Source organism: Caretta caretta, chromosome 23 (genome assembly GCF_965140235.1).
Source record: "Caretta caretta isolate rCarCar2 chromosome 23, rCarCar1.hap1, whole genome shotgun sequence".
Lineage (NCBI taxonomy): Eukaryota > Metazoa > Chordata > Testudines > Cheloniidae > Caretta > Caretta caretta.
This window is the reverse complement of record NC_134228.1, coordinates 3,826,475-3,845,737: the sequence shown is the minus strand read 5'-3', so window position 1 is coordinate 3,845,737 and position 19,263 is coordinate 3,826,475. Positions and strand designations below refer to the sequence as shown.

The window sequence follows — 19,263 nt, the reverse complement described above, 5'->3', positions numbered from 1 at the left end:
ACAGGCAGGTGTGTCGTACGGAAGACCCGAGAGGTAATTATCCCGCACTGCTCGGCGCTGCTGGAGTGCGGTGTCCAGTTCTGGGCACCGCGCTTTAGAAGAGACGTGGCTAAATTGGAGAGAGGCTAGAGGAGAGCCACGAAAAGGATCCAAGGTTTAGCAAACCTGCCCTAGGAGGAGAGGTTAAAAAAAGTGGGTAGGTTTAGTCTGGAGCAAAGCAGACTGAGAGGGGACCTGAGAACAGTCGTCAAATACATTAAGGGCTGTTCGAGAGAGGACGGGGGTCAGCTGTTCTCCACGTCCGCTAGAGGCAGGACAAGATGCAATGGGTGTAATCTGCAGTGAGGGAGATTGAGGTGAGATATCAGGACAAACTTGCTAACTCTCTGGGGAGTGAATCTCTGGAACAGGCGAGGTCATGGGATCCCCGTCACTGGAGGTTTTTCAGAACAGGCTGGACAAACCCCTGTCAGGGCTGGGCTAGGTTGACTTGCTCCAGCCTCAGCGCAGGGGGCTGGACATGATGGCTTCTCGAGGTCCCTTCCAGCCAGCATGTCTATGATCCTTTCTCTTCAGGTGGAGACTGGCTGCCTTCCTAGAAGATCTTCCTAGAAGATCTCAAGAGAAGGCGGATGAACTGCTTCCCTTGGAAGTTGGTTCTGCTGGTCTAATCACCCTCACCGTTAAACTTTCAGGCCTTATGTCCAACTGGAGCGTATCTGGGTTCATTCCACCCATTGGCTCGTGTTCGGCCTTTCTCCACTAGATGGAAGAGCCCATTTACACATGGGCGTCAAATCCGGAATCACTCCAGTGACTTTGAGTTCAATCCCATGTACACACCAGTGTGACTCTAGAGTGACTCCAGTAACTAAACTAAACTAACTTTCTTTCTTTCTTTCCCTCCCCACGGCCCCTGGCTTTCCCCTTACACTCACGCAGACTGAGCACACTCCTATTCTGCTGGAGTCTCCTCCATGAAGCCTCTGCTAAACAAGGGAAAAAATGAACCGAGCCTGAATTCGGCCCAGTTGTTGCATCTTAATGATCTGAGGCCCCCAGTCCTTCAGAACGAACACCGCAGGCGGCAGGAAAAGCCGCCACAGCGAATACCATGAGGGCTCAGGCGAGAGGCAGGGACAGGGTGTGTGCCTGTTGTGGGTGGGTGGGTATATGTGTACTGCCCAGTGCACAGGGAGAGGTGTTGTGGTTGTGTGTGTGGTGGATACCTGTGTAGGGGGCATCTGGGTAGGGTAAATGGTGTGTGCTCGTGTTTAGGGTATACAGTGAGTGCACGTGTGTCCCCCTGCTGTGTGAGTGTGCTAGGTGAATGGAACGTGCACATGTGTGTTGGGGGGGCCAGGTAATATGGTGGGGAGGTGTACCCGCTGCTCCCTGCCAGAGAAATTGAGACCAGCTGTGTGTGTTTGTGCGTCGAGGGGTGCCTGGTGTGTGTGTGTGCACGCTATATAGTGTATATGGCCACTGAGGAGAAGACGAGGGAGAAAATGAACTGCACATAACAGGTGTCAGTCACGTCACCTAATGCAGGGCTGCGGGGGACGCAGATACTGCGCTGATGAGCCGGGGCTGAGAAGCTCTATCCACTGCAGGAGGCGTGTGAATGCTGTTGGTATGCGGGATACATGGGCTCTACATGTGAATTTAACGGGGAGGGGTGTGTGTACAACCTACATGCTGTGTGAGTGTGTGTGTGTAGGTGGTGTGTATGTGCCTGGTGAATGTATAGCCTAGGCCGTAGACAGTGTGTATGTGTGTGTTTACAAATGGTGCTGTGTGTATGAGTCTGATGAATATATAGTCTCGATGCTCTGTGTGTGTGTGTGTGTCCGTCTTTGGTGTACGTATAAGCTAGACGCTGTGTGTGTCGTTTTGGCATATGTATAGGCTAGATGCTCTGTGTGTGTAGGTGGTGTTGTGTGTATGTGTCTGATCTGAATTTTCACACCACTTGGGCCGCAGGAGATGCGTGGGGTGTGTGTGTGTAAATCTATTTTTAGATTAGTTCCCTCCCGCCCCCCAAGAAACTCAGCGAAACAAGCAGCCGCTGGAAAAGTCTCCAGGCTTTTTGCGGACAGTGGGTCTATTAGGCCCTCTAGCGGGGAAAGATACAATAGCAGAGGGTCTGACTTCCTGCCCCTGGTCTTCTATACAGGGGGGAATTTCATCTTAGAATTGGATGCAGGGCTGGGCTAAGGCACCTGGCTCCTATGACTACAGGTGGTGGAGAATTTGGTGATGAATTTTTTTTCCCCTCTGAAAATGCTGATTTGGCCAAACTAAGCTTTTCACAGCAAAGTTTCGGTTTTCATAAATTTTTCAACCCCCCCCCCAATTTTTTTCTGAACAAAAACAAAGTTGCAAAATTGTCAAAAACTTTTGTTTTGTGATTTCTCCAAAGGGAACATCCGGATTCAAAATGGCTTTTTGCTTCAAACTTTAAGCCCTGTGTGGTCTTTTTTTTTTTTTTTAATGGTCACAACTGAAACAAACTGTTGCTCGCTCATCTCAACGGAGTGTTTTGCTTGACTCACCCTGAGCTTTTATTTCAGATTTTTTTGGCTGGTGAAAATTTGAGGGTCTGATTTTTCGGGCCAGTTTGGGATGGAAATGTTGTCTTTTGATATCTTGAAAACTTTTCCAGGATGGAAACACTGTTTCCCATCCAGCTCTGCCTGTGACATCAGAATTTCAGCTTTTTTGTTGTTGTTAGTTTGTAGCCCTCATGTCTGCAAAGAAATGCTTGAAAACATGACTGTAATTGACTCAGCGACGCTGCCTGAGTCTGCAGAGAGCCTGAGCCCCTTGTTCTGAGAGGAGTAAACTGCACCTTGCATCTCAATGGGGTGTTGACGCTGTGACCCACTGCTATCGGGGCCTCAGCTAACCCCACCTTAGCAGCTGGGCTTTCGGCACAGCAGGAGAAGTACATAGTAAGCCCAGGCCACCAAGCAGAGAGACCCCAGATGCTGGGGCAAATTCTAATCAGTGCCTGCTGTTTTCTAACCTTTTTGGCTTTGCACGCTGAGCAGATGTCTCCATCTACTGGACTCTTTCCTTAGGGCCCCTTTGCTTAGAGGATCTTACCATGTCAGACGCTTTCAGCTCAGAGGAAAAGTTTAAACTGCTTCTCCAGCAAGACAGCGTGTTACCGTCTGCTGTTCCAACTGGAAATATCACTGGCACAAAGACTGCACATGGGGCTGAGGGCTTATCTGCAAGGGAAAGTTTTTCCACTCTAGGTTTTTCTGCTGTTATTATACCGGTATAACGCTCCCGAAACAGTGTGTCCTCTCTACTTCGGTTAAGCCAAGCTTCGGCGACTTCCCTTGTGAGTCATTGCAGTCACACAGCTCTGCGCTATTCCAAAATAACTGCACAGATCTCCCAGGGTGCAACGTTCTGCCACCAGGCTACTCAGTACATTCTGGGGTTTCTCTCACACAATTCTGTGGGATCCTTACTGGAATTCTGGGACTTGGAGGGGTCAGATTCACAAACTCCCACAATTCCTTTCCTGGTATCCCATACTTCACCTGAGTTCTTCTCCTGGATCCCCCAGGGGAACTTCTGTTATGCTGAAAGGTCTGAAAGGCTTCCATAAAAGGGGGACTTTGATCTACAGACAATAGTTCAAGCTGATGGGCACATTAACCATGCTTCTTTCAGGATAAATGGAAGGAGCAATTAAGCCCCTTTATGGAGTGAGATAGCCAGAAATTAGAGAAGCCACCGCCCAAAGCAATTGGCTGCATGGCAAAGATAAGTGGAGTTATTCCATGTGGGCATAGGGGTTTCCCCGAGACTGATTGCAAAAACAAGGGACCGGGGGGGGGGTGATAATTGGTTGCAGCTGCATGTGAGCCAGTAGCCGGCAAGAAAGCCGTAGTGAGCATCGTCCAAGAGGGAAGAGAGCTCCTTGGGGCACAGGACAAGCTGGAGAGGCAGGCGTGGAAACTGGGAGTGAGGAAACTGCCTGCTGTTGTCTGTTCCTTCTGCATTCAAGGAAGCAGGACCATGCGTGGGTCCCTTGTAAATAAACAGGCTTGCAGCACAGAATAGACCTGACTCATATCTTCAGATCCTCCTCCCATGGGAAACAGTCCAGCAAGGCCCCGAATATTGACCCTCCACCCACTCCGGCCAACACTTCTGTACGGCATCACAGCTTAAGGAGAGACACAGCAGAAGTGGCGTCTCATGCATCTCTGTGACCTTAGGAAGGGATGCTGCTGGCAAATGGACCCAGGGGATCCCACCCGCGCTCCACCAGTGAATAGCCCCATCCTGAGTGGTCATGGCTCTCCCCTGCCTGACGTTCTTTACGGCCATGCCAAGCAGGTTTAAAACACTAGCACTGATGCACGTGTAAAGCCGCTGCCCTGCGTCAGCTGTCAGCAGTGGGGATGAGGCAGAAGCCGCCAACGCAGTTGCCACACTGGGAGGGAAGGGGTAAAACAGGACCCAACCCGGGCCACCCAGCAGCCCCCCAGAGCCAGACCCATGCAGGGGAGACCCCGCACACACTCTGGGGGGTGCTGGAACTCAGGTGAGTTCTGGGGGCTGCAGAGAGGAGCCGGCCAGAATCTCAGGGACTGGGTAGTGGGCAGTCATGCTCAGCAGTTGGAGCAGGCGTCAGTAGCCAGAAATGGGAGCCCAGGGTCAGGACTGGAGTCAGAGCCACAGTCAGGAATCGGAGGGTCAGGACCGGGTGACCTGGGGAAGACCAGGAGCAAATGCTTGGAGCAGCCACTGAACGGCTGAGTCTGGGTTGTAAGATTCCCACCAGGCAGGTGGGGTAGCCAACTAGGTGGCCACTGCCGGCTAGCTGCACTTGTTAGGTAGCCCGGAGACTGGCTCTGCTGCAGGTCCTGGTTCCTGACACTGAGTCTCCTGGCCGGGATCTCTGCACATCTGAAATTTCGGAGAGTTCCCGGCTGTTTGGATCAGACTCCCTCTGCCCTGTGCTACTTGCCCCACCTCCTTCCTTTCCCCCTCTGAGTCTCTCCCCCTTTTCCTTCCCTGTTGCTGATCCCCTCAGAACTCCACCCAACCAAGAAACGATCCTGGCACTAACATGCCGTTTGCTGCCCTCCTGTTGGTCTCTCTGATGGCATGTTCGCCCCCTTCCCCTTTCTGGGTGCGTCTGGTCTATTTGGATCATACAGGGAAAGGACCATCTGCTACCCTGTGCGTACAGAGCCTGGTGCATGACTGGGGGGCCCAGCTGCTACCATAATTCACCCAAGAGCAATAAAAATGTACAGCACCTAGCACAAATTGGGGCCTACTCTATGCGCAGGGCTTCTAGGTGCTACGGTAATACACCTAAGAGCAATGAAAATGCACAGCGCCTACCACAACGGGGCCCCGCTATTGGCTGGTCCTTAGGCACTACCGTAACAAACACAATTAATAGGGAATCCGGAGGACCCAACTCGGCAGCCAGGGCTGTAGCAGGCTGTCTGTGGCCACTAGAGGGGGACAGAGCGCCATAGGGAGGGTGCTGCCCATGTGGGTCACCCCGGAAGGTCAATTTGGCCAGCCCGGCCTGTGGCTGCAGATGTTATCTGCGTCTGCGAGCAGCACAAGGCTGGAATGCAGCGTGCGGCGGCTGCGGCCCTCGGGCATGGACTGAGCGCCCCAGCTGCTTCTGTGGGAAGCCCCTTGAATGCTCTCTCTCCAGACTGTATTTCCTGCAGAATGAAACCTAAGGGCCCTTTCCTACCCCCAGGCAAACAGCCCCCACTCACCCTGGGACCGGCTCCGCGCGCAAGAGCTCTCAACCGATCTCTGCGGTGACAACAAAGGGGCTAGAAATCTAGACAGGGCGGGAATGTTGCCTTGGCGTGTACACGGGAGCAGCGCCCAGGCCCATCTAGCCCGGTATCCCGTCTCTGACGACGCCCAGCCCTCAGATGCAACAGACGAAGAGGCAAGGACCCTGCACGAGCAGACAGGGGATAATTGGACCCCCCCACCCCTATGAAGGGCTCAGTCTTGTCTCTAAAGTCTGGTTTTCAAGCCCTAAAGCAGGAGGTTTAATATCTCGGCCAAGATGTATGTTGTCTATGGCAATAAGAAAAAGAAAGAAAGAAAGTAAAAGGGGTGAGAAAGAAAGAAAGGGGGACAGAGAAAGGGGGGGCTGAGAAAGGGGGGCAGAGAAGACACACAGAGAAAGGGGGGCTGAGAAAGGGGGGCTGAGCAGACAGGCAGAGAAAGGGGGGCTGACAAAGTGGGGACAGAGAAAGGGGGGCTGAGCAGACGGACAGAGAAGGGGGACAGACAAAGGGGGGCTGAGCAGACAGACAGAGAAGGGGGGCTGACAAAGGGGGGACAGAGAAAGGGGGGCTGAGCAGACAGACAGAGAAAGGGGGGCTGACAAAGGGGGGACAGAGAAAGGGGGGCTGAGCAGACAGACAGAGAAAGGGGGGCTGACAAAGGGGGGACAGAGAAAGGGGGGCTGAGCAGACAGACAGAGAAAGGGGGGCTGACAAAGGGGGGACAGAGAAAGGGGGGCTGAGCAGACAGACAGAGAAAGGGGGGCTGACAAAGGGGGGACAGAGAAAGGGGGGCTGAGCAGACAGACAGAGAAAGGGGGGCTGACAAAGGGGGGCCAGAGAAAGGGGGGCTGACAAAGGGGGGCCAGAGAAGGGGGCTGAGCAGACGGAGAGAGAAAGGGGGGCTGACAAAGGGGGGACAGAGAAGGGGGCTGAGCAGACGGACAGAGAAAGGGGGGCTGACAAAGGGGGGACAGAGAAAGGGGGGCTGAGCAGACAGACAGAGAAAGGGGGGCTGACAAAGGGGGGACGGAGAAGGGGGGCTGACAAAGTGGGGACGGAGAAGGGGGGCTGAGCAGATGGACAGAGAAAGGGGGGCTGACAAAGGGGGGACAGAGAAAGGGGGGCTGAGCAGACAGACAGAGAAAGGGGGGCTGACAAAGGGGGGACAGAGAAAGGGGGGCTGACAAAGGGGGGACAGAGAAAGGGGGGCTGAGCAGACAGACAGAGAAAGGGGGGCTGACAAAGGGGGGCCAGAGAAGGGGGGCTGACAAAGGGGGGCCAGAGAAGGGGGCTGAGCAGACGGAGAGAGAAAGGGGGGCTGACAAAGGGGGGACAGAGAAGGGGGCTGAGCAGACGGACAGAGAAAGGGGGGCTGACAAAGGGGGGACAGAGAAAGGGGGGCTGAGCAGACAGACAGAGAAAGGGGGGCTGACAAAGGGGGGACAGAGAAAGGGGGCTGAGCAGATGGAGAGAGAAAGGGGGGCTGACAAAGGGGGGACAGAGAAAGGGGGGCTGAGCAGACGGAGAGAGAAAGGGGGGCTGACAAAGGGGGGACAGAGAAAGGGGGGCTGAGCAGACGGAGAGAGAAAGGGGGGCTGACAAAGGGGGGACAAAGGGGGGCTGAGCAGACGGACAGAGAAAGGGGGACAGAGAAGGGGGGCTGAGCAGACGGACAGAGAAAGGGGGGCTGACGAAGGGGGGCTGAGCAGACAGAGAAAGGGGGGCTGACGAAGGGGGGACAAAGGGGGGCTGAGCAGACGGAGAGAGGAAGGGGGGCTGACAAAGGGGGGACAAAGGGGGGCTGAGCAGACGGAGAGAGAAAGGGGGGCTGACAAAGGGGGGACAGAGAAAGGGGGGCTGACGAAGGGGGGCTGACAAAGGGGGGACAGACAAGGGGGGGCTAAAAAGACGGGACGAGAAGACAGAGAAGGGGGGGCCGAGCAGACAGACGGGGCGCAGGCGCAGGCGCAGGCCCAGCACGCGCGCGTGCGCGCACATACACTCCCGCTCCCCGCCGAGCCGAGCCAAGGGCCTCTGCGCTCAGGGCTGCCCCACTTGCCTCTCCCAAGATGGCGGCGGAGGCGGGGAGCGGGGAGGCCCTGGGCGGGGCTTAGCGATGACGCCGAGCCGGCCGGTGTGGAGTCTCTTAAAGCGGCAAGCGCGTGCTGGCAGGTGAGCGGCAGGGAGCTGAGCCGGACCCCACCGCGCGCCAGCCAGGCACCAGGCACGGTGAGCAGGGCTGTGCCCCGCCAGGCGGAAGGGGGCACAACGGGGCAGGGGACTGTGCCCGGCCAGGCGGAAGGGGGCACAACGGGGCAGGGGGCTGTGCCCGGCCAGGCGGAAGGGGGCACAACGGGGCAGGGGGGCTGTGCCCGGCCAGGCGGAAGGGGGCACAACGGGGCAGGGGGGCTGTGCCCGGCCAGGCGGAAGGGGGCACAAAGGGGCAGGGGGCTGTGCCCAGCCAGGCTATGCCACGACTGACTGTGCGACCGCAGGAGTTAGGATGAGGCAAATTACCGTGCGCCCGGATGCCACAATGATGGGTGGACCTTTGAGTGCTCCCAGTGAAATACCCCTTTTTGTGCCTCAGTTTCCCTATCTGTAAATCTGCTCATGCTGCCCTCCTCGGTGGGCATCTGCGATGAGAACTGCTCTTTGCCAAGTGCTGCGAGGTCCCCCCCGAGAAAAGGGACGTTAGAAGGGAAAATCCACTCCCCGGCTTGGATGCTCCTTTGGGCCAAAGCTTCCCAGAGCGGGTCGATGATTCGAGCTGCCCATCTTGGGCACTGAGCCCCCAAGGACACCCACTGGAGGGGGTGGCTGCTCAGCGCCCCCTCAAAACCGAGGTAGCCGGAATCAGAGGCCGCTAGAGAAAAGTCTTGAGAGCCAGAGAACGCAAGGCGGGGCAGAAGGGGAGACTTGGTTGGCTTTCACCTGGGCCCAACCCTCCCCTCTGCCAGACAAACAACTCAAGCGGGGCTGGTGCTGGTGGCGACATTACAGCACACACCTGAATGTGAAGGACGAGTGGTGGGATCTCTTCCTTCTCTTGCTTCCAAAGTGTCAGTTCCTTGCTCATGGGTCTGAGTCTGGTGGCTGGACTTTCTCTGGGCACCTCTCCTGTGCCCATGCCCTAAGAAATTCTGGCCTTGGTATCCCTTGCCACCCCACACCTTCCCCCACTCTCAGAGCCAGCCAGCTGAGCTCATCTGGGCTGGGATCAGAAGAAGACATGGGGCCTTTCCCCTCCAGAGGCTGTCGGCTCTGACCCAACCCTGGAGCAGAGGACTGGCTGGCTAATGAGGGATGGGGCCTTTCCCCTCTAGAGCGGGCCAGCTTCGATCCCAGCCCCAGACTGACAGCTGTTTCCATGGCTCCTCATGCGATGAATTGGAGGGCTCTCCGTCCAGCTCCGAGAGTCCTGACCCCCTGCTGCGTGGGCACCGCCCGGCCCCTTAACAGCTGTCTCAGCAGAGGAGACAAGCGCTGAAAGGGCTCTGAAGGACAGAGCTTCCCTCTCGCCCAGAGGCAGGATCTAGCATGGGGCGCCATCCTTGCCCCTGCTGTGAGACGCGGGCTGGGAGTTGGAGGCCCCCGAGGCATCGCGCCCAGCAAAGCCACGACGGGAGCAGCACAACTGAGCTGTCGGGAGACTGCCCTCTCGTATGGCTGGGCCGGAGGCATGTCCAGGTGGAGTGGAGAGAAGTGCCCGAATTCCTTGCTAGCATAGGGCCGCGTAGCTGCTGGCGTTAATCCGCCCTCCCAGCACTTGCCGTCAGGGAGCCCCAAAGTGCTAAACGGATGCTAACAAGTGTGGCCTACCAGCAGGGGGTGAGGGGAAGGAGTACCTGTAATGTACAGAGGGGGAAACTGAGGCAGAAAGAGAGAGAGGTGACATGACTTCCCCAGAGCCACATACTGAGTTCAAGGTAAAGCTAGGGATAGAACCCAGTAATCCTGACACCGGCCCCTCTTGCTGTTAATACTAAATGCTCTCCCTGTCCAGAAGTGGGAATGGAACCCCGGAGTCCTGTCTCCGAGCCCTGGGCTTCTCCTACCCAGCCATCCTATAGGAGCAGCTTGACTTCTCCTGAAGGCACCCTGCAGTGCTGTGATTTCTCTCCTTTAACATAGGGTGACCAGATCGCAACTGTGGAAAAACGGGGCAGGGGGTGGGGGGTAATAGGCGCCTATATAAGCAAAAGTCCCCAAAAACGGGACTGTCCCTTTAAAAACGGGACATCTGGTCACCCTACTTTAACACCGTTTTTCCTGCTCAGGGCACAGCAAAATCAATGATCCTTGAGTTACGTTTCCTGCAGGGCTCAGACGTTTTGCTAGACCATGTGCGATTCCTAATATCCCTCCCCCGCAGCCTTTCAAAAGGCCCTTTCGTCTGACGTGCTCTCAATTTCCAGCCTGCCTCTCTGAGCCATTATAAGTCCCTTTCCTGTTCTGTGCCTCGGTTTCCCCATCAGGAGAATGGGTTTGATCAGGCTTAACTAACCCCAATAGCAGCTGTGAGATGGGAAGGGGGCATTTTGATCCTCTCTGCATGCCCCACCCATAATGAAACATAAAAAGATTTTAAGCCTTTCATTCAGGCTGGCTGGTATTTTCAAATTTCCGAGGCCAGAAGGGATGGCTGTGATCCTCTGGTCTGACCTTGTGTCTAACAAGGCGTGGAAGGATTCGCAATTTTTATTGGCAAACATCGGTGCAGGTCGATTTCGCCGCACACGCCCAAACCGATGAGAAAATATTTCTTGCACTCACAGCCGAAATGGACAGGGTGGCAAAGAGAGAATGCTGTGTGAGAACGGAGAGTGTTTGGGGCATGTGATGTTGACAGCTGGTGTTTTAATACACGTAAAGCTTTTAACTTTTTGAATCTCAACTTCTGCTGTCATTAAATAAGTCTTGCCTGCCATAAGAACAGCCACACTGGGTCAGAGCAAGGGTCCATCTAGCCCAGCGTCCTGTCTTCCAACAGTGGCCAACGCCAGGTGCCCCAGAGGGAATGAACAGAACAGGTCATCATCTAGTGATCCATCCCCTGTCGCCCATTCCCGGCTTCTGGCAAACAGAGGCGAGGGACACCGTCCCTGCCCATCCTGGCTAATAGCCACTGATGGACCATCCTCCTGCCCCTCACCCCATTGTCTGATCTCCTCTCCCTGTAATTTCCCACACCTGTGAACATTTAAATTGATAACAATTGAAAAAAGGCTTTAAAATAACCACCAATGTTATCTGTTGAAATTATACAAGAAATAAAAATGGAATTCTGCCCAGCCTATGGTATAACCCAGGCTGGGGTACTTCCCCGAAGCAATTCCTGTTTCAATGAGGGCAGCTCTTTTTGGGAAAAAAGTCCAATTTTAATCTAAAAATTGCTCCCTTGAGTTTTCCCAGGATAAGCTACCTTGCGCCCAGACACATAAGTTTCCCTGGCGCCTCACCCACATTAATTAATCCCCACTGGAAGCCACTTAATTCCCATTTGAAACCATGTATCCAGTAATAAGACCGACCGTCAGCTCCTTGGGGCAGGGACTGTTGGTCCGTTTGTCCTGTGAATGGGGACCTGGGCCATGATGACAAGTGGAAAGATGCTACAAAGGAGTGGGAAATCCAGTCACTGGGCTAACGTTGCGATGCCTTGAGTTTTGGGTGCCTGCCAGGCGGTGGGTGTCCCGAGATGCCGAGCTGCTGCTGGAGTGTGTGTGGGAAGGGGGTGCTCAGTGCTTCTGAAAACTGGGTTTGCCCAAAAGCTCAGGTGCCCGGCGTTACCAGCTGCTTAAGGAAAGCGCGGCCTGCTTTGGAGAGCCTCAGCGAGGAAGATGCTTCATGGCTGAGTCACTAGCCTCGGATTCGGAAGCTCTGGTTTCTAGTCCCAACCCGACGCCTTGGGCAAGTTATTTCCTGTGCGCTCCACGATGAGCGCTTGGAGCTGAGACGGCCGCGTGCACTCCAGGTACATCCTGCTCTTGGCAGTGGGCTAGAGAAACGGGACAAGGAAGCAGAGGAAGGGAGGGGGTCAGGCTGGCCTTGGAATCTGTAAAAAGAAAAGGAGTACTTGTGGCACCTTAGAGACTAACCAATTTATTTGAGCATGAGCTTTCGTGAGCTACAGCTCACTTCATCAGATGTATACCGTGGAAACTGATGATGATGATACATCTGATGAAGTGAGCTGTAGCTCACGAAAGCTCATGCTCAAATAAATTGGTTAGTCTCTAAGGTGCCACAAGTCCTCCTTTTCTTTTTGCGAATACAGACTAACACGGCTGTTCCTCTGAAACTTGGAATCTGTGAATCTATGGAAAGGAGAGAGCCCGCCTACCGCCTAGAATACAAAGAGAGCTAGGAAGTCTGCCCGCTGGGAGGGCTTCTTAAAGGGGCCATGCTTGCTTTTGGCCTCCCTTTCCTCTGGTCCTGTATGGTGCCTCAGTTTTCCCATCTGTAAAATGGGGAGAATAATCCCGCTTTTATTTAGCCGTTCCTCGAGGGCTGTCTCTTGTTCTGTGTATATGTACAGCAGGTAGCACGGTGGGACCCTGATTTTGATTAGAGCCCCAAGCACTGCTGTAATATAATTAATTATTTCCACACCACCACTGTCCCTTTAAACCTTCCTCCCCCGTCCCTCCTGCCCCCCCCCCCGGCCTCCATCTCCCAGCCTCCAAACCAAGCTTCTCATTGATCCCTTTTACAGGGGGAAAAAACAGTATTTGGAGAATTTTTTACCTGACGGGGTGAAATGCTGGCTCTTCCGTAACTCAGCGGTGGGATTTGGATCAAAAAGAAAACATGGAATATTCCCCTGCAGACGGAGATCAAGCTTGGAAGATTTCAGGGTGACGGGTGAACTTACGAACAAGCTGTTCTGCCAGGGCCCAGGACGCCAAGCCTCATGATTCAATAGAATGCTTCCACCTCTGGAGCGGAGCATGGCAGCTGATGGGTGGTGAAGCCGTGCAAGGCTTTAAGGTGTGATGTGCAGAAGAAACACATGCTCACTGGACCTTTGTAGAGGAGGTGGGGATTTTAAGAAGGCAGAATGGCATTTGGATGCTGGAATCTTTCTCCTTTGGAGGAAAGCGGCTTGGAAGATGCTGTGACTCCAAGATTCATTTAACACCCCCTGCCCCCCACCAGCTTTCCAGCATAGTATTTCGGATTCCTAGTGGACGAACAAGCCAACGTGAGCTCCCAGCGTGACCCCAGGACAAATAGGACTTGGTCCTTAGATATATACACAGGGGAGTAGCGGCTGAGAGCAAGGAAGTGATTTTCACCTGGGTCTCCGGCTTTGCTTGAGAACTATACTGAAACCCCACGTCCAGTTCTGGTGTGTGCATTTCTAAAAGGATGTTGCTGCCTTGTTGAGGGTGAAGAGCCACAAAAGTTATCTGAGGGCTGGAGAAAAGACCTTTTGGAGCGAGAGCCTTAGTCTGCACTACGAAGTTTAACCGGTCAGGCTTGTCTTGTTTCGGCGCGTCTTTGTGTCGAGTCCACACTCAGGCCCGGTCTCTGCTAAGAAATTAGGTCAGCTTAACGACATCGCTCAGCGGTGTGAAAAACTCTGACACTGCTGCCCAACCCGCCCCCCCCCCCAAATCCCCAACGTCTTTTGAATACGCTGGTCTTCTCGCTAGCCCGCCTTTGCAACCAGACAGGTCTGGCTCCACCTAACACTACAGCTAAACTCGGCCAGGAAAGTCCTAGATTGGACCACGGAAGCCCGGCTATGGGGTAACTGCATGTTTATTTGGGTCTTGCAAAGGAGATGCAGGAAGCCAGGGTGCCGGGCGAAGGGGCAGGAGCTGTGGCCGACCTACCAAAAGGCAAAGGAGACCGGCAGAAAATCTGGAGCTGCCTCCCACGCCTGCGGCTCCCATGCGGAGCTGCGTGCTGTGGATATATTAAAGAGCTCATCAAGGTCCGTCTACACGGCACTGTAAACCTGGATCTGTGGGACCAGGGCTTGTGGACTTGGTGTTTTCCAAGCCCACTTGTGAGCATCCGCACTGCGTTGTTTACGGACGTTGGACCCGGGATCTCACGGCCGTTGTAACTCATCTGTACGGCGCTATGCAGCCCTTCTGCCGCGGGGCTGCGGCTCGTGTCCACAGTGCAAAATAAGGGCTTGGATCCACGTCTAAGCAGGACCTGGGCTCTGACCCCCACCATCCCCAGCAGGGTCCTAGGACATGGGTCCCCGTGTGCTTGCTGATCCAAATCAGACTGATTTGGGTGTGAACGGAATCATAGAATCATAGAATATCAGGGTTGGAATCAACACACAGCTGCAGCCCATGGGCCATCCTCAGGGCCATAAGGCAGTGTATATATTGTATGGATGCAGCCCACATAACACAGAGAAAGCTGTATGTGCAGCCCGCAATGGTAAATGGGTGGAGAACCACTGGTCTAAGACCTTCGGAGGAAGAAGATACCAGGTACTACTGGGATCTTTAATCTAGAGGAGAAAGGCCGAATAAGAAGTTTAAAGCTGGACAAATTCAAACTGGAAACCAGGCCCCGATTTTTTTAACCCTGCATGGGACTAACCAAGGGAACCAGCTCCCCAGGGCAGTGGTGGGTTTTCCTTCTCTTGATGGCTTCAAATCAAGGGATTACCCAGGAGTCAGACTCGCCAATCCGACCTTTAAACTCCAGGAGCTCCTTTGGCACCTGTTGGAGAAGCTGGTTTTTCCCCTGCCACCTCTCAGGTGGAAGGGGGCACAACGGGGCAGGGGGCTGTGCCCGGCCAGGCGGAAGGGGGCACAACGGGACAGGGGGCTGTGTCCGGCCAGGCTGTGCCACGACTGACTGTGCGACTGCCGGAGTTAGGATGAGGCAAATGACCGTGCGCCCGGATGCCACAATGATGGGTGGACCTTTGAGTGCTCCCAGTGAAATACCCCTTTTGTGCCTCTGTTGCACACGCCCTGACAGAATTCCAGGTGGTGATTAGCCAGGGAGGTAATTAAAACGCACACCCTCTCAGGATTTTGCTGGGGGCGAAGATTGTCTCTTTCGGCTCACCCTGGGCCTCCCGAGATTACCAGCTAATCCAGTGTATTTAGGGGATGCTGGGCACCGTGAGTCACCTGGTCACTTGGGCAGATCCACCTGCCTGGCAGAACAAACAATTGGAATTGGGTTCAGGTTCCAGGCAGTTAAGCAGTAGGCCACGTCCGGAGGTTTTGTTATTGTGTATGGTGCTGCCAGGGCCAGCCCCGCTGGGGATGTGTCTCGCAGACAGGGGAAGGGGGGAAGACCCCGTTTTTGCTCCTCCGCTCTCTCTCGCTGCTGAGACGCTCTGGCTCCCTGATCTTGGTTGAAGTCAATGGGCCTGATTCCTGCTCACACTCAGACCCCGCCTCGGCCCTGCGGTGGGGTGGGAACGGGCCCCTCAGCAGCTCCCCAGGCTGGTGTGGAAGGGGTATAAGGGCCACAGGGGCTGGGGCGGAGCAGGGGCCTGGCCGGAGCACACCGCGCTGTGTGTGGCTATTCTCTGCCCCCCAGAGCCCATAGGGGGCGGAGCTGGGGCATGGCCGAAGCCGCGCATGGCGGTGATCCTCCATTCATAAAACGAGCGCCCTGCCCGCTTGCCCTCCGCCAGGGAAGGATTCAGAGTCTGGGTCTCGCAGCGGACGTGTGGATGGGCTGGTCTACACGAGAAAAGTACATCGAGCCAGCTGCGCTCCTCATGGGTGTGAAAAATACACACACACGCGCGCACCCCCCCCCCCCCCGAGCTATCTAGTTAAGGCGACCTAACCCCTGGTGTAGACAGTGCTAAGAATTCTGGCATCGGCGTCAGCTGTGTCTACACGGCGGGCAGCTGTAGTGTTCCAGGTGTGGACGAGCCCTTCGGGGCAGCTGATGTCTAGATCACAGGGTAGGTGGGGTCTAGGATGTGTGTTGTGATTGATTTATTTTTTTCTGTGTTTTCCCGTTTTGTTTCCCTTTCTGCTGGCTGCCCTTTGAATCTCTGCTTCTTGGGGAATAAACGAATCCTTGCTTTCTCGACAACCAAATCTAAGTGCCGGTGGAGCGGAGCCCTGGTCCAAGGCAGAACGGGGACGGTGGGGGTGTCCTCTGCCTTTAGAGTTGGGAATTTGGTGAGTAAACCAGGGGCTGGGCGATTTAGGGAGGTGCCCGGAGGACTTGGGAGTGGCGGGGGGATGTTGGAGTTTGACGATGATGAACCTGCAAAGGGAGAGCAAGGCCGGAAGGCACCGCTTGTGTGCAGACGCTGGTAGCTGTCGGGGACTGACCTCCGCTTCCTCCTGCTGATGCCAGAGGGTAGCGAAGTGCCTTGCAAGCTTGGGTACCCCCAGGAAGCATCACCCACATCCCTACCCCAACTAACCCCCTGCTGAGGTGAGCACAGCCCTGGTATCCTGCCCACACAGCTGTCAAGCTGGGGTGTTGCTTTAACCCTTTTCTTGCGCCAAATCTATTTTGCTTGCAACAGCTTCCCCCTCTCCCCCCCACTTTTGCTAGCAGCCTGAGACTGTGCATGGCAAATCTGGTCGCCAAACGGGCCAGCTAAGAGCGGCGTGGAAGTCAGGCGAGGCTGGAAGCAGTGTGGCAGGCTCGAACGCCAGCCACCCAGCGCTCTTTGCCAGGGCGGCTAGCCAAGGCTCAGCACGATGATAGCACCGTGCTGCCACCCTCGTTTTACCGCTGGGGAAACCAAGGCAGGGCGCATGGAAGGGACATGCCCAGGGTGTCAGTGGCGGAGCTGAGAATTGGACCTAGGAATCCAGATGATGAGGTTATCGGCTCTAGCTACTAGACCCCACTCCCTTGCCAGGGCTGGGAGTGCTGACACCCCGTCCCACTCACTAGCCACCCTATTCCCTTCCTACAACCGGGAACACAACCCCCCTCCCCTTCTGGAGTGGAGATTAGAACCCAGGAGTCCTGACTCCCAGCCCCCCTGCTCTAATCACTAGACCCCATGCCCCTCCCAGAGCTGCGGATAGAACCCTGGAGTCCTGGCTCTCAAGCCCTCTGCTCTAACCATTAGGACCCTCTTCCCTCCTGAGAGCTGGGAACGGAACCCAGGAGTCCTGAACGCCCCTCCCCCTGCCCTGCTCTAACTCCTAGCTCCCACTCACTGTCTCTGGAGCACTCCGGTTCCGTGTAGGTTCCCTAGGATCCAAGCCCCTCCAGCCCATACACTCGACGGGACGTCCCTTATGCAGCGCTCCTCTTATTTGCCCGCCCCACTAACGTGCCCCCCCCCCATGTGCCACTGTCCCACAGATCCCGCGCCATGGGCGGCCGGGCCGAGCCCCTGAGCCCCCTGACCCGCTGGTACATCTACGCCATCCACGGGTACTTCTGCGAGGTGATGTTCACGGCCACCTGGGCCTTCGTGGCCGAGCGGGACTGGAAGTTCCCGGGCGTCACCAGCGTCTGGGCCCTGTTCATCTACGGCACGTCCAGCCTGGTGCTGGAGCGGATGTACCTGCTGCTGCGGGACCGCTGCCCCCTGCTGAGCCGCTGCCTGTGTTACACCCTCTGGATCTACCTGTGGGAGTTCGCCACCGGCTACCTCCTGCGCCGGTTCGATGCCTGCCCCTGGGACTACAGCCATTTCCGCTACCACCTCATGGGGCTGGTGACGCTGGAGTACGCCCTCTTCTGGTTCCTGGGCTCCCTGGTGCTGGAGAAGCTGGTCATCGGGAACACCCTGCGGCTGCGGCTGGAGGAGCCCAGCCCCCCGGCCGCCCACGTCGTACCCCGCAAGGACACCTGAGCGCGACGCGGGCTGGGGCCGGCCGCCCCTCCCCGGACCGTCCTGCTGCAGCTCCCGGAGCTGCCTGACGCGAGAGCCGGGGGGGCGGCCCGGCGGGGTGGGGTGAAGCTCTGATCGTCCCGTCCTCGCTCGCTTCCCGCCCCCGAGACCCTCCCGCTGCCCGGACCACTCCTGCTGCGTGGAACCCACCTGGCATTCTGTCCCTCCCCCAGTGCCAATACCGGGAGATTCCCCGAGTCCACCAGGATGGACCCTGGGCCCAGTTCTCAGCCCCACACGCCCCCATCCCTGTGCTTGGTGGCAGAATGGGGCGCAGGTGGCTTTTAGCCCCCGTTGGTGCTCTTCCCCGCCCATTCTGGGCCAGGGTCAGCTATGTTTCTCCGCGGCTGGTCTATGCACCGGCACCGGTCCCTGAGATCCGCCTGCCGCAGTTTAGGAGGGCAGCAAACCGGTCCCGGGTATCAAAAGGGTTGAGAAACACTGGGATAGCGCAACCTTGGGGCTGCTCTGAATGGGTCTCTGCGCTCCAGCCAGGCCCCTGATCCCCCCAGACATGGTGGAGGGTTGTGCTCCACACCAGGTGGGAAGATCCTCTTTAGGGGTTGGAAATCTCAGGGGCGGGGGGCTCTGTTCCCCCCAGGGCTGCATAAAGGACTCTTTGCATAATTAATCTTTGCCCCCCTGGGGGTGGGGCAGCTGCTCTTCTCAGGTGTCGCTACTGGAAGCTGGGGGTCCCCTTTTGCTGCTAGCTTTTTCTCATGATCGTGGCTCTGACAGGGGCCAGAGCCGCCCCCCAACTCAGGGATCGGCCACAGTTCTGTTCACTCAGGTGCTGGGGATACAACATGTCATTAAAAAGTTCTTTTGTTTCTCTATCATTGCCGAGTGACCAATCCATGATTAACGCGCTTCAATCTTCTCCTTCCCCTGGCCCCCACCCTGAAAACCAATTCCTCCGCCCCCCCACCATACACCAGCATCAGGCCCCGGGACAGAGCGCACAGACAGGGTACGGAGCTCCCAAACAGGATCTGCAACAGATCGGCAGGGTAAACCGGTGGTGGCAGCTAGGTTCAGCTCCCACCCACCCAGTCACGGGAGGAATTTGGGGCTGGGAAGAGCTGGGTGGATAAGAGAGACAAATGACACCCTTTGAAGGCAGCCCAAGTTGGCAGGGAGGTGGGAAGCCAGCTAAAGGGAGCAGGGATGGGCCCCGATCGGTTAGTTCCATTATGGTGGCAGCTGGGGGCCCTGACGGAGAAGGGCCCTCCATTGTGCCAGGCGCTGCACAGACCCCACCAAGATCAGGTTAGATGGGCCCGTTGGTCTGACGCAGAGCAGGGGGAATGGGACACGGGGCTAGATGGGCCTGTTGGGCTGAAGCAGAGCAGGGGGGACGGGACGCTGGGCTAGATGGGCCCGTTGGGCTGAAGCAGAGCAGGGGGGACGGGACGCTGGGCTAGATGGGCCCGTTGGGCTGAAGCAGAGCAGGGGGGACGGGACACCGGGCTAGATGGGTCTGTTATTCTGATCCTCCTCCTCCAATCCCACGGCCAGGAGCGGGGAGCAGGTTTTTGGAGCATTTTTCGTGCCTGTCTGGGGCTCCCAGGTGCTGCCGTAACACACCTAATAAACATGAACTATTCTTTCTTCTTTTACCCAATGATTCGGTTT

At 56.1% G+C, this 19,263-nt stretch overlaps 1 protein-coding gene across 2 annotated transcripts; it reads left to right on the top strand.

Annotated features, from left to right (window-relative positions):
• The first annotated feature begins 7,960 nt into the window (after nt 1–7,960).
• On the top strand, nt 7,961–18,432 carry LOC125628370 (transmembrane protein 229B). Of its 2 annotated transcripts, none has more exons than XM_048833357.2 (3): nt 7,961–8,033; nt 15,863–15,940; nt 17,094–18,432. In XM_048833357.2, exon 3 carries the CDS (start codon nt 17,104–17,106, stop codon nt 17,587–17,589), a length of 486 nt encoding a protein of 161 aa, XP_048689314.1. In that variant the 5' UTR covers nt 7,961–8,033; nt 15,863–15,940; nt 17,094–17,103; the 3' UTR covers nt 17,590–18,432. The 2 variants fall into 2 exon arrangements, with proteins under 2 accessions (XP_048689314.1, XP_074978608.1); XM_075122507.1 differs by lacking the exon at nt 7,961–8,033 and adding an exon at nt 8,294–11,781.
• Nucleotides 18,433–19,263: the final 831 nt, after the last annotated feature.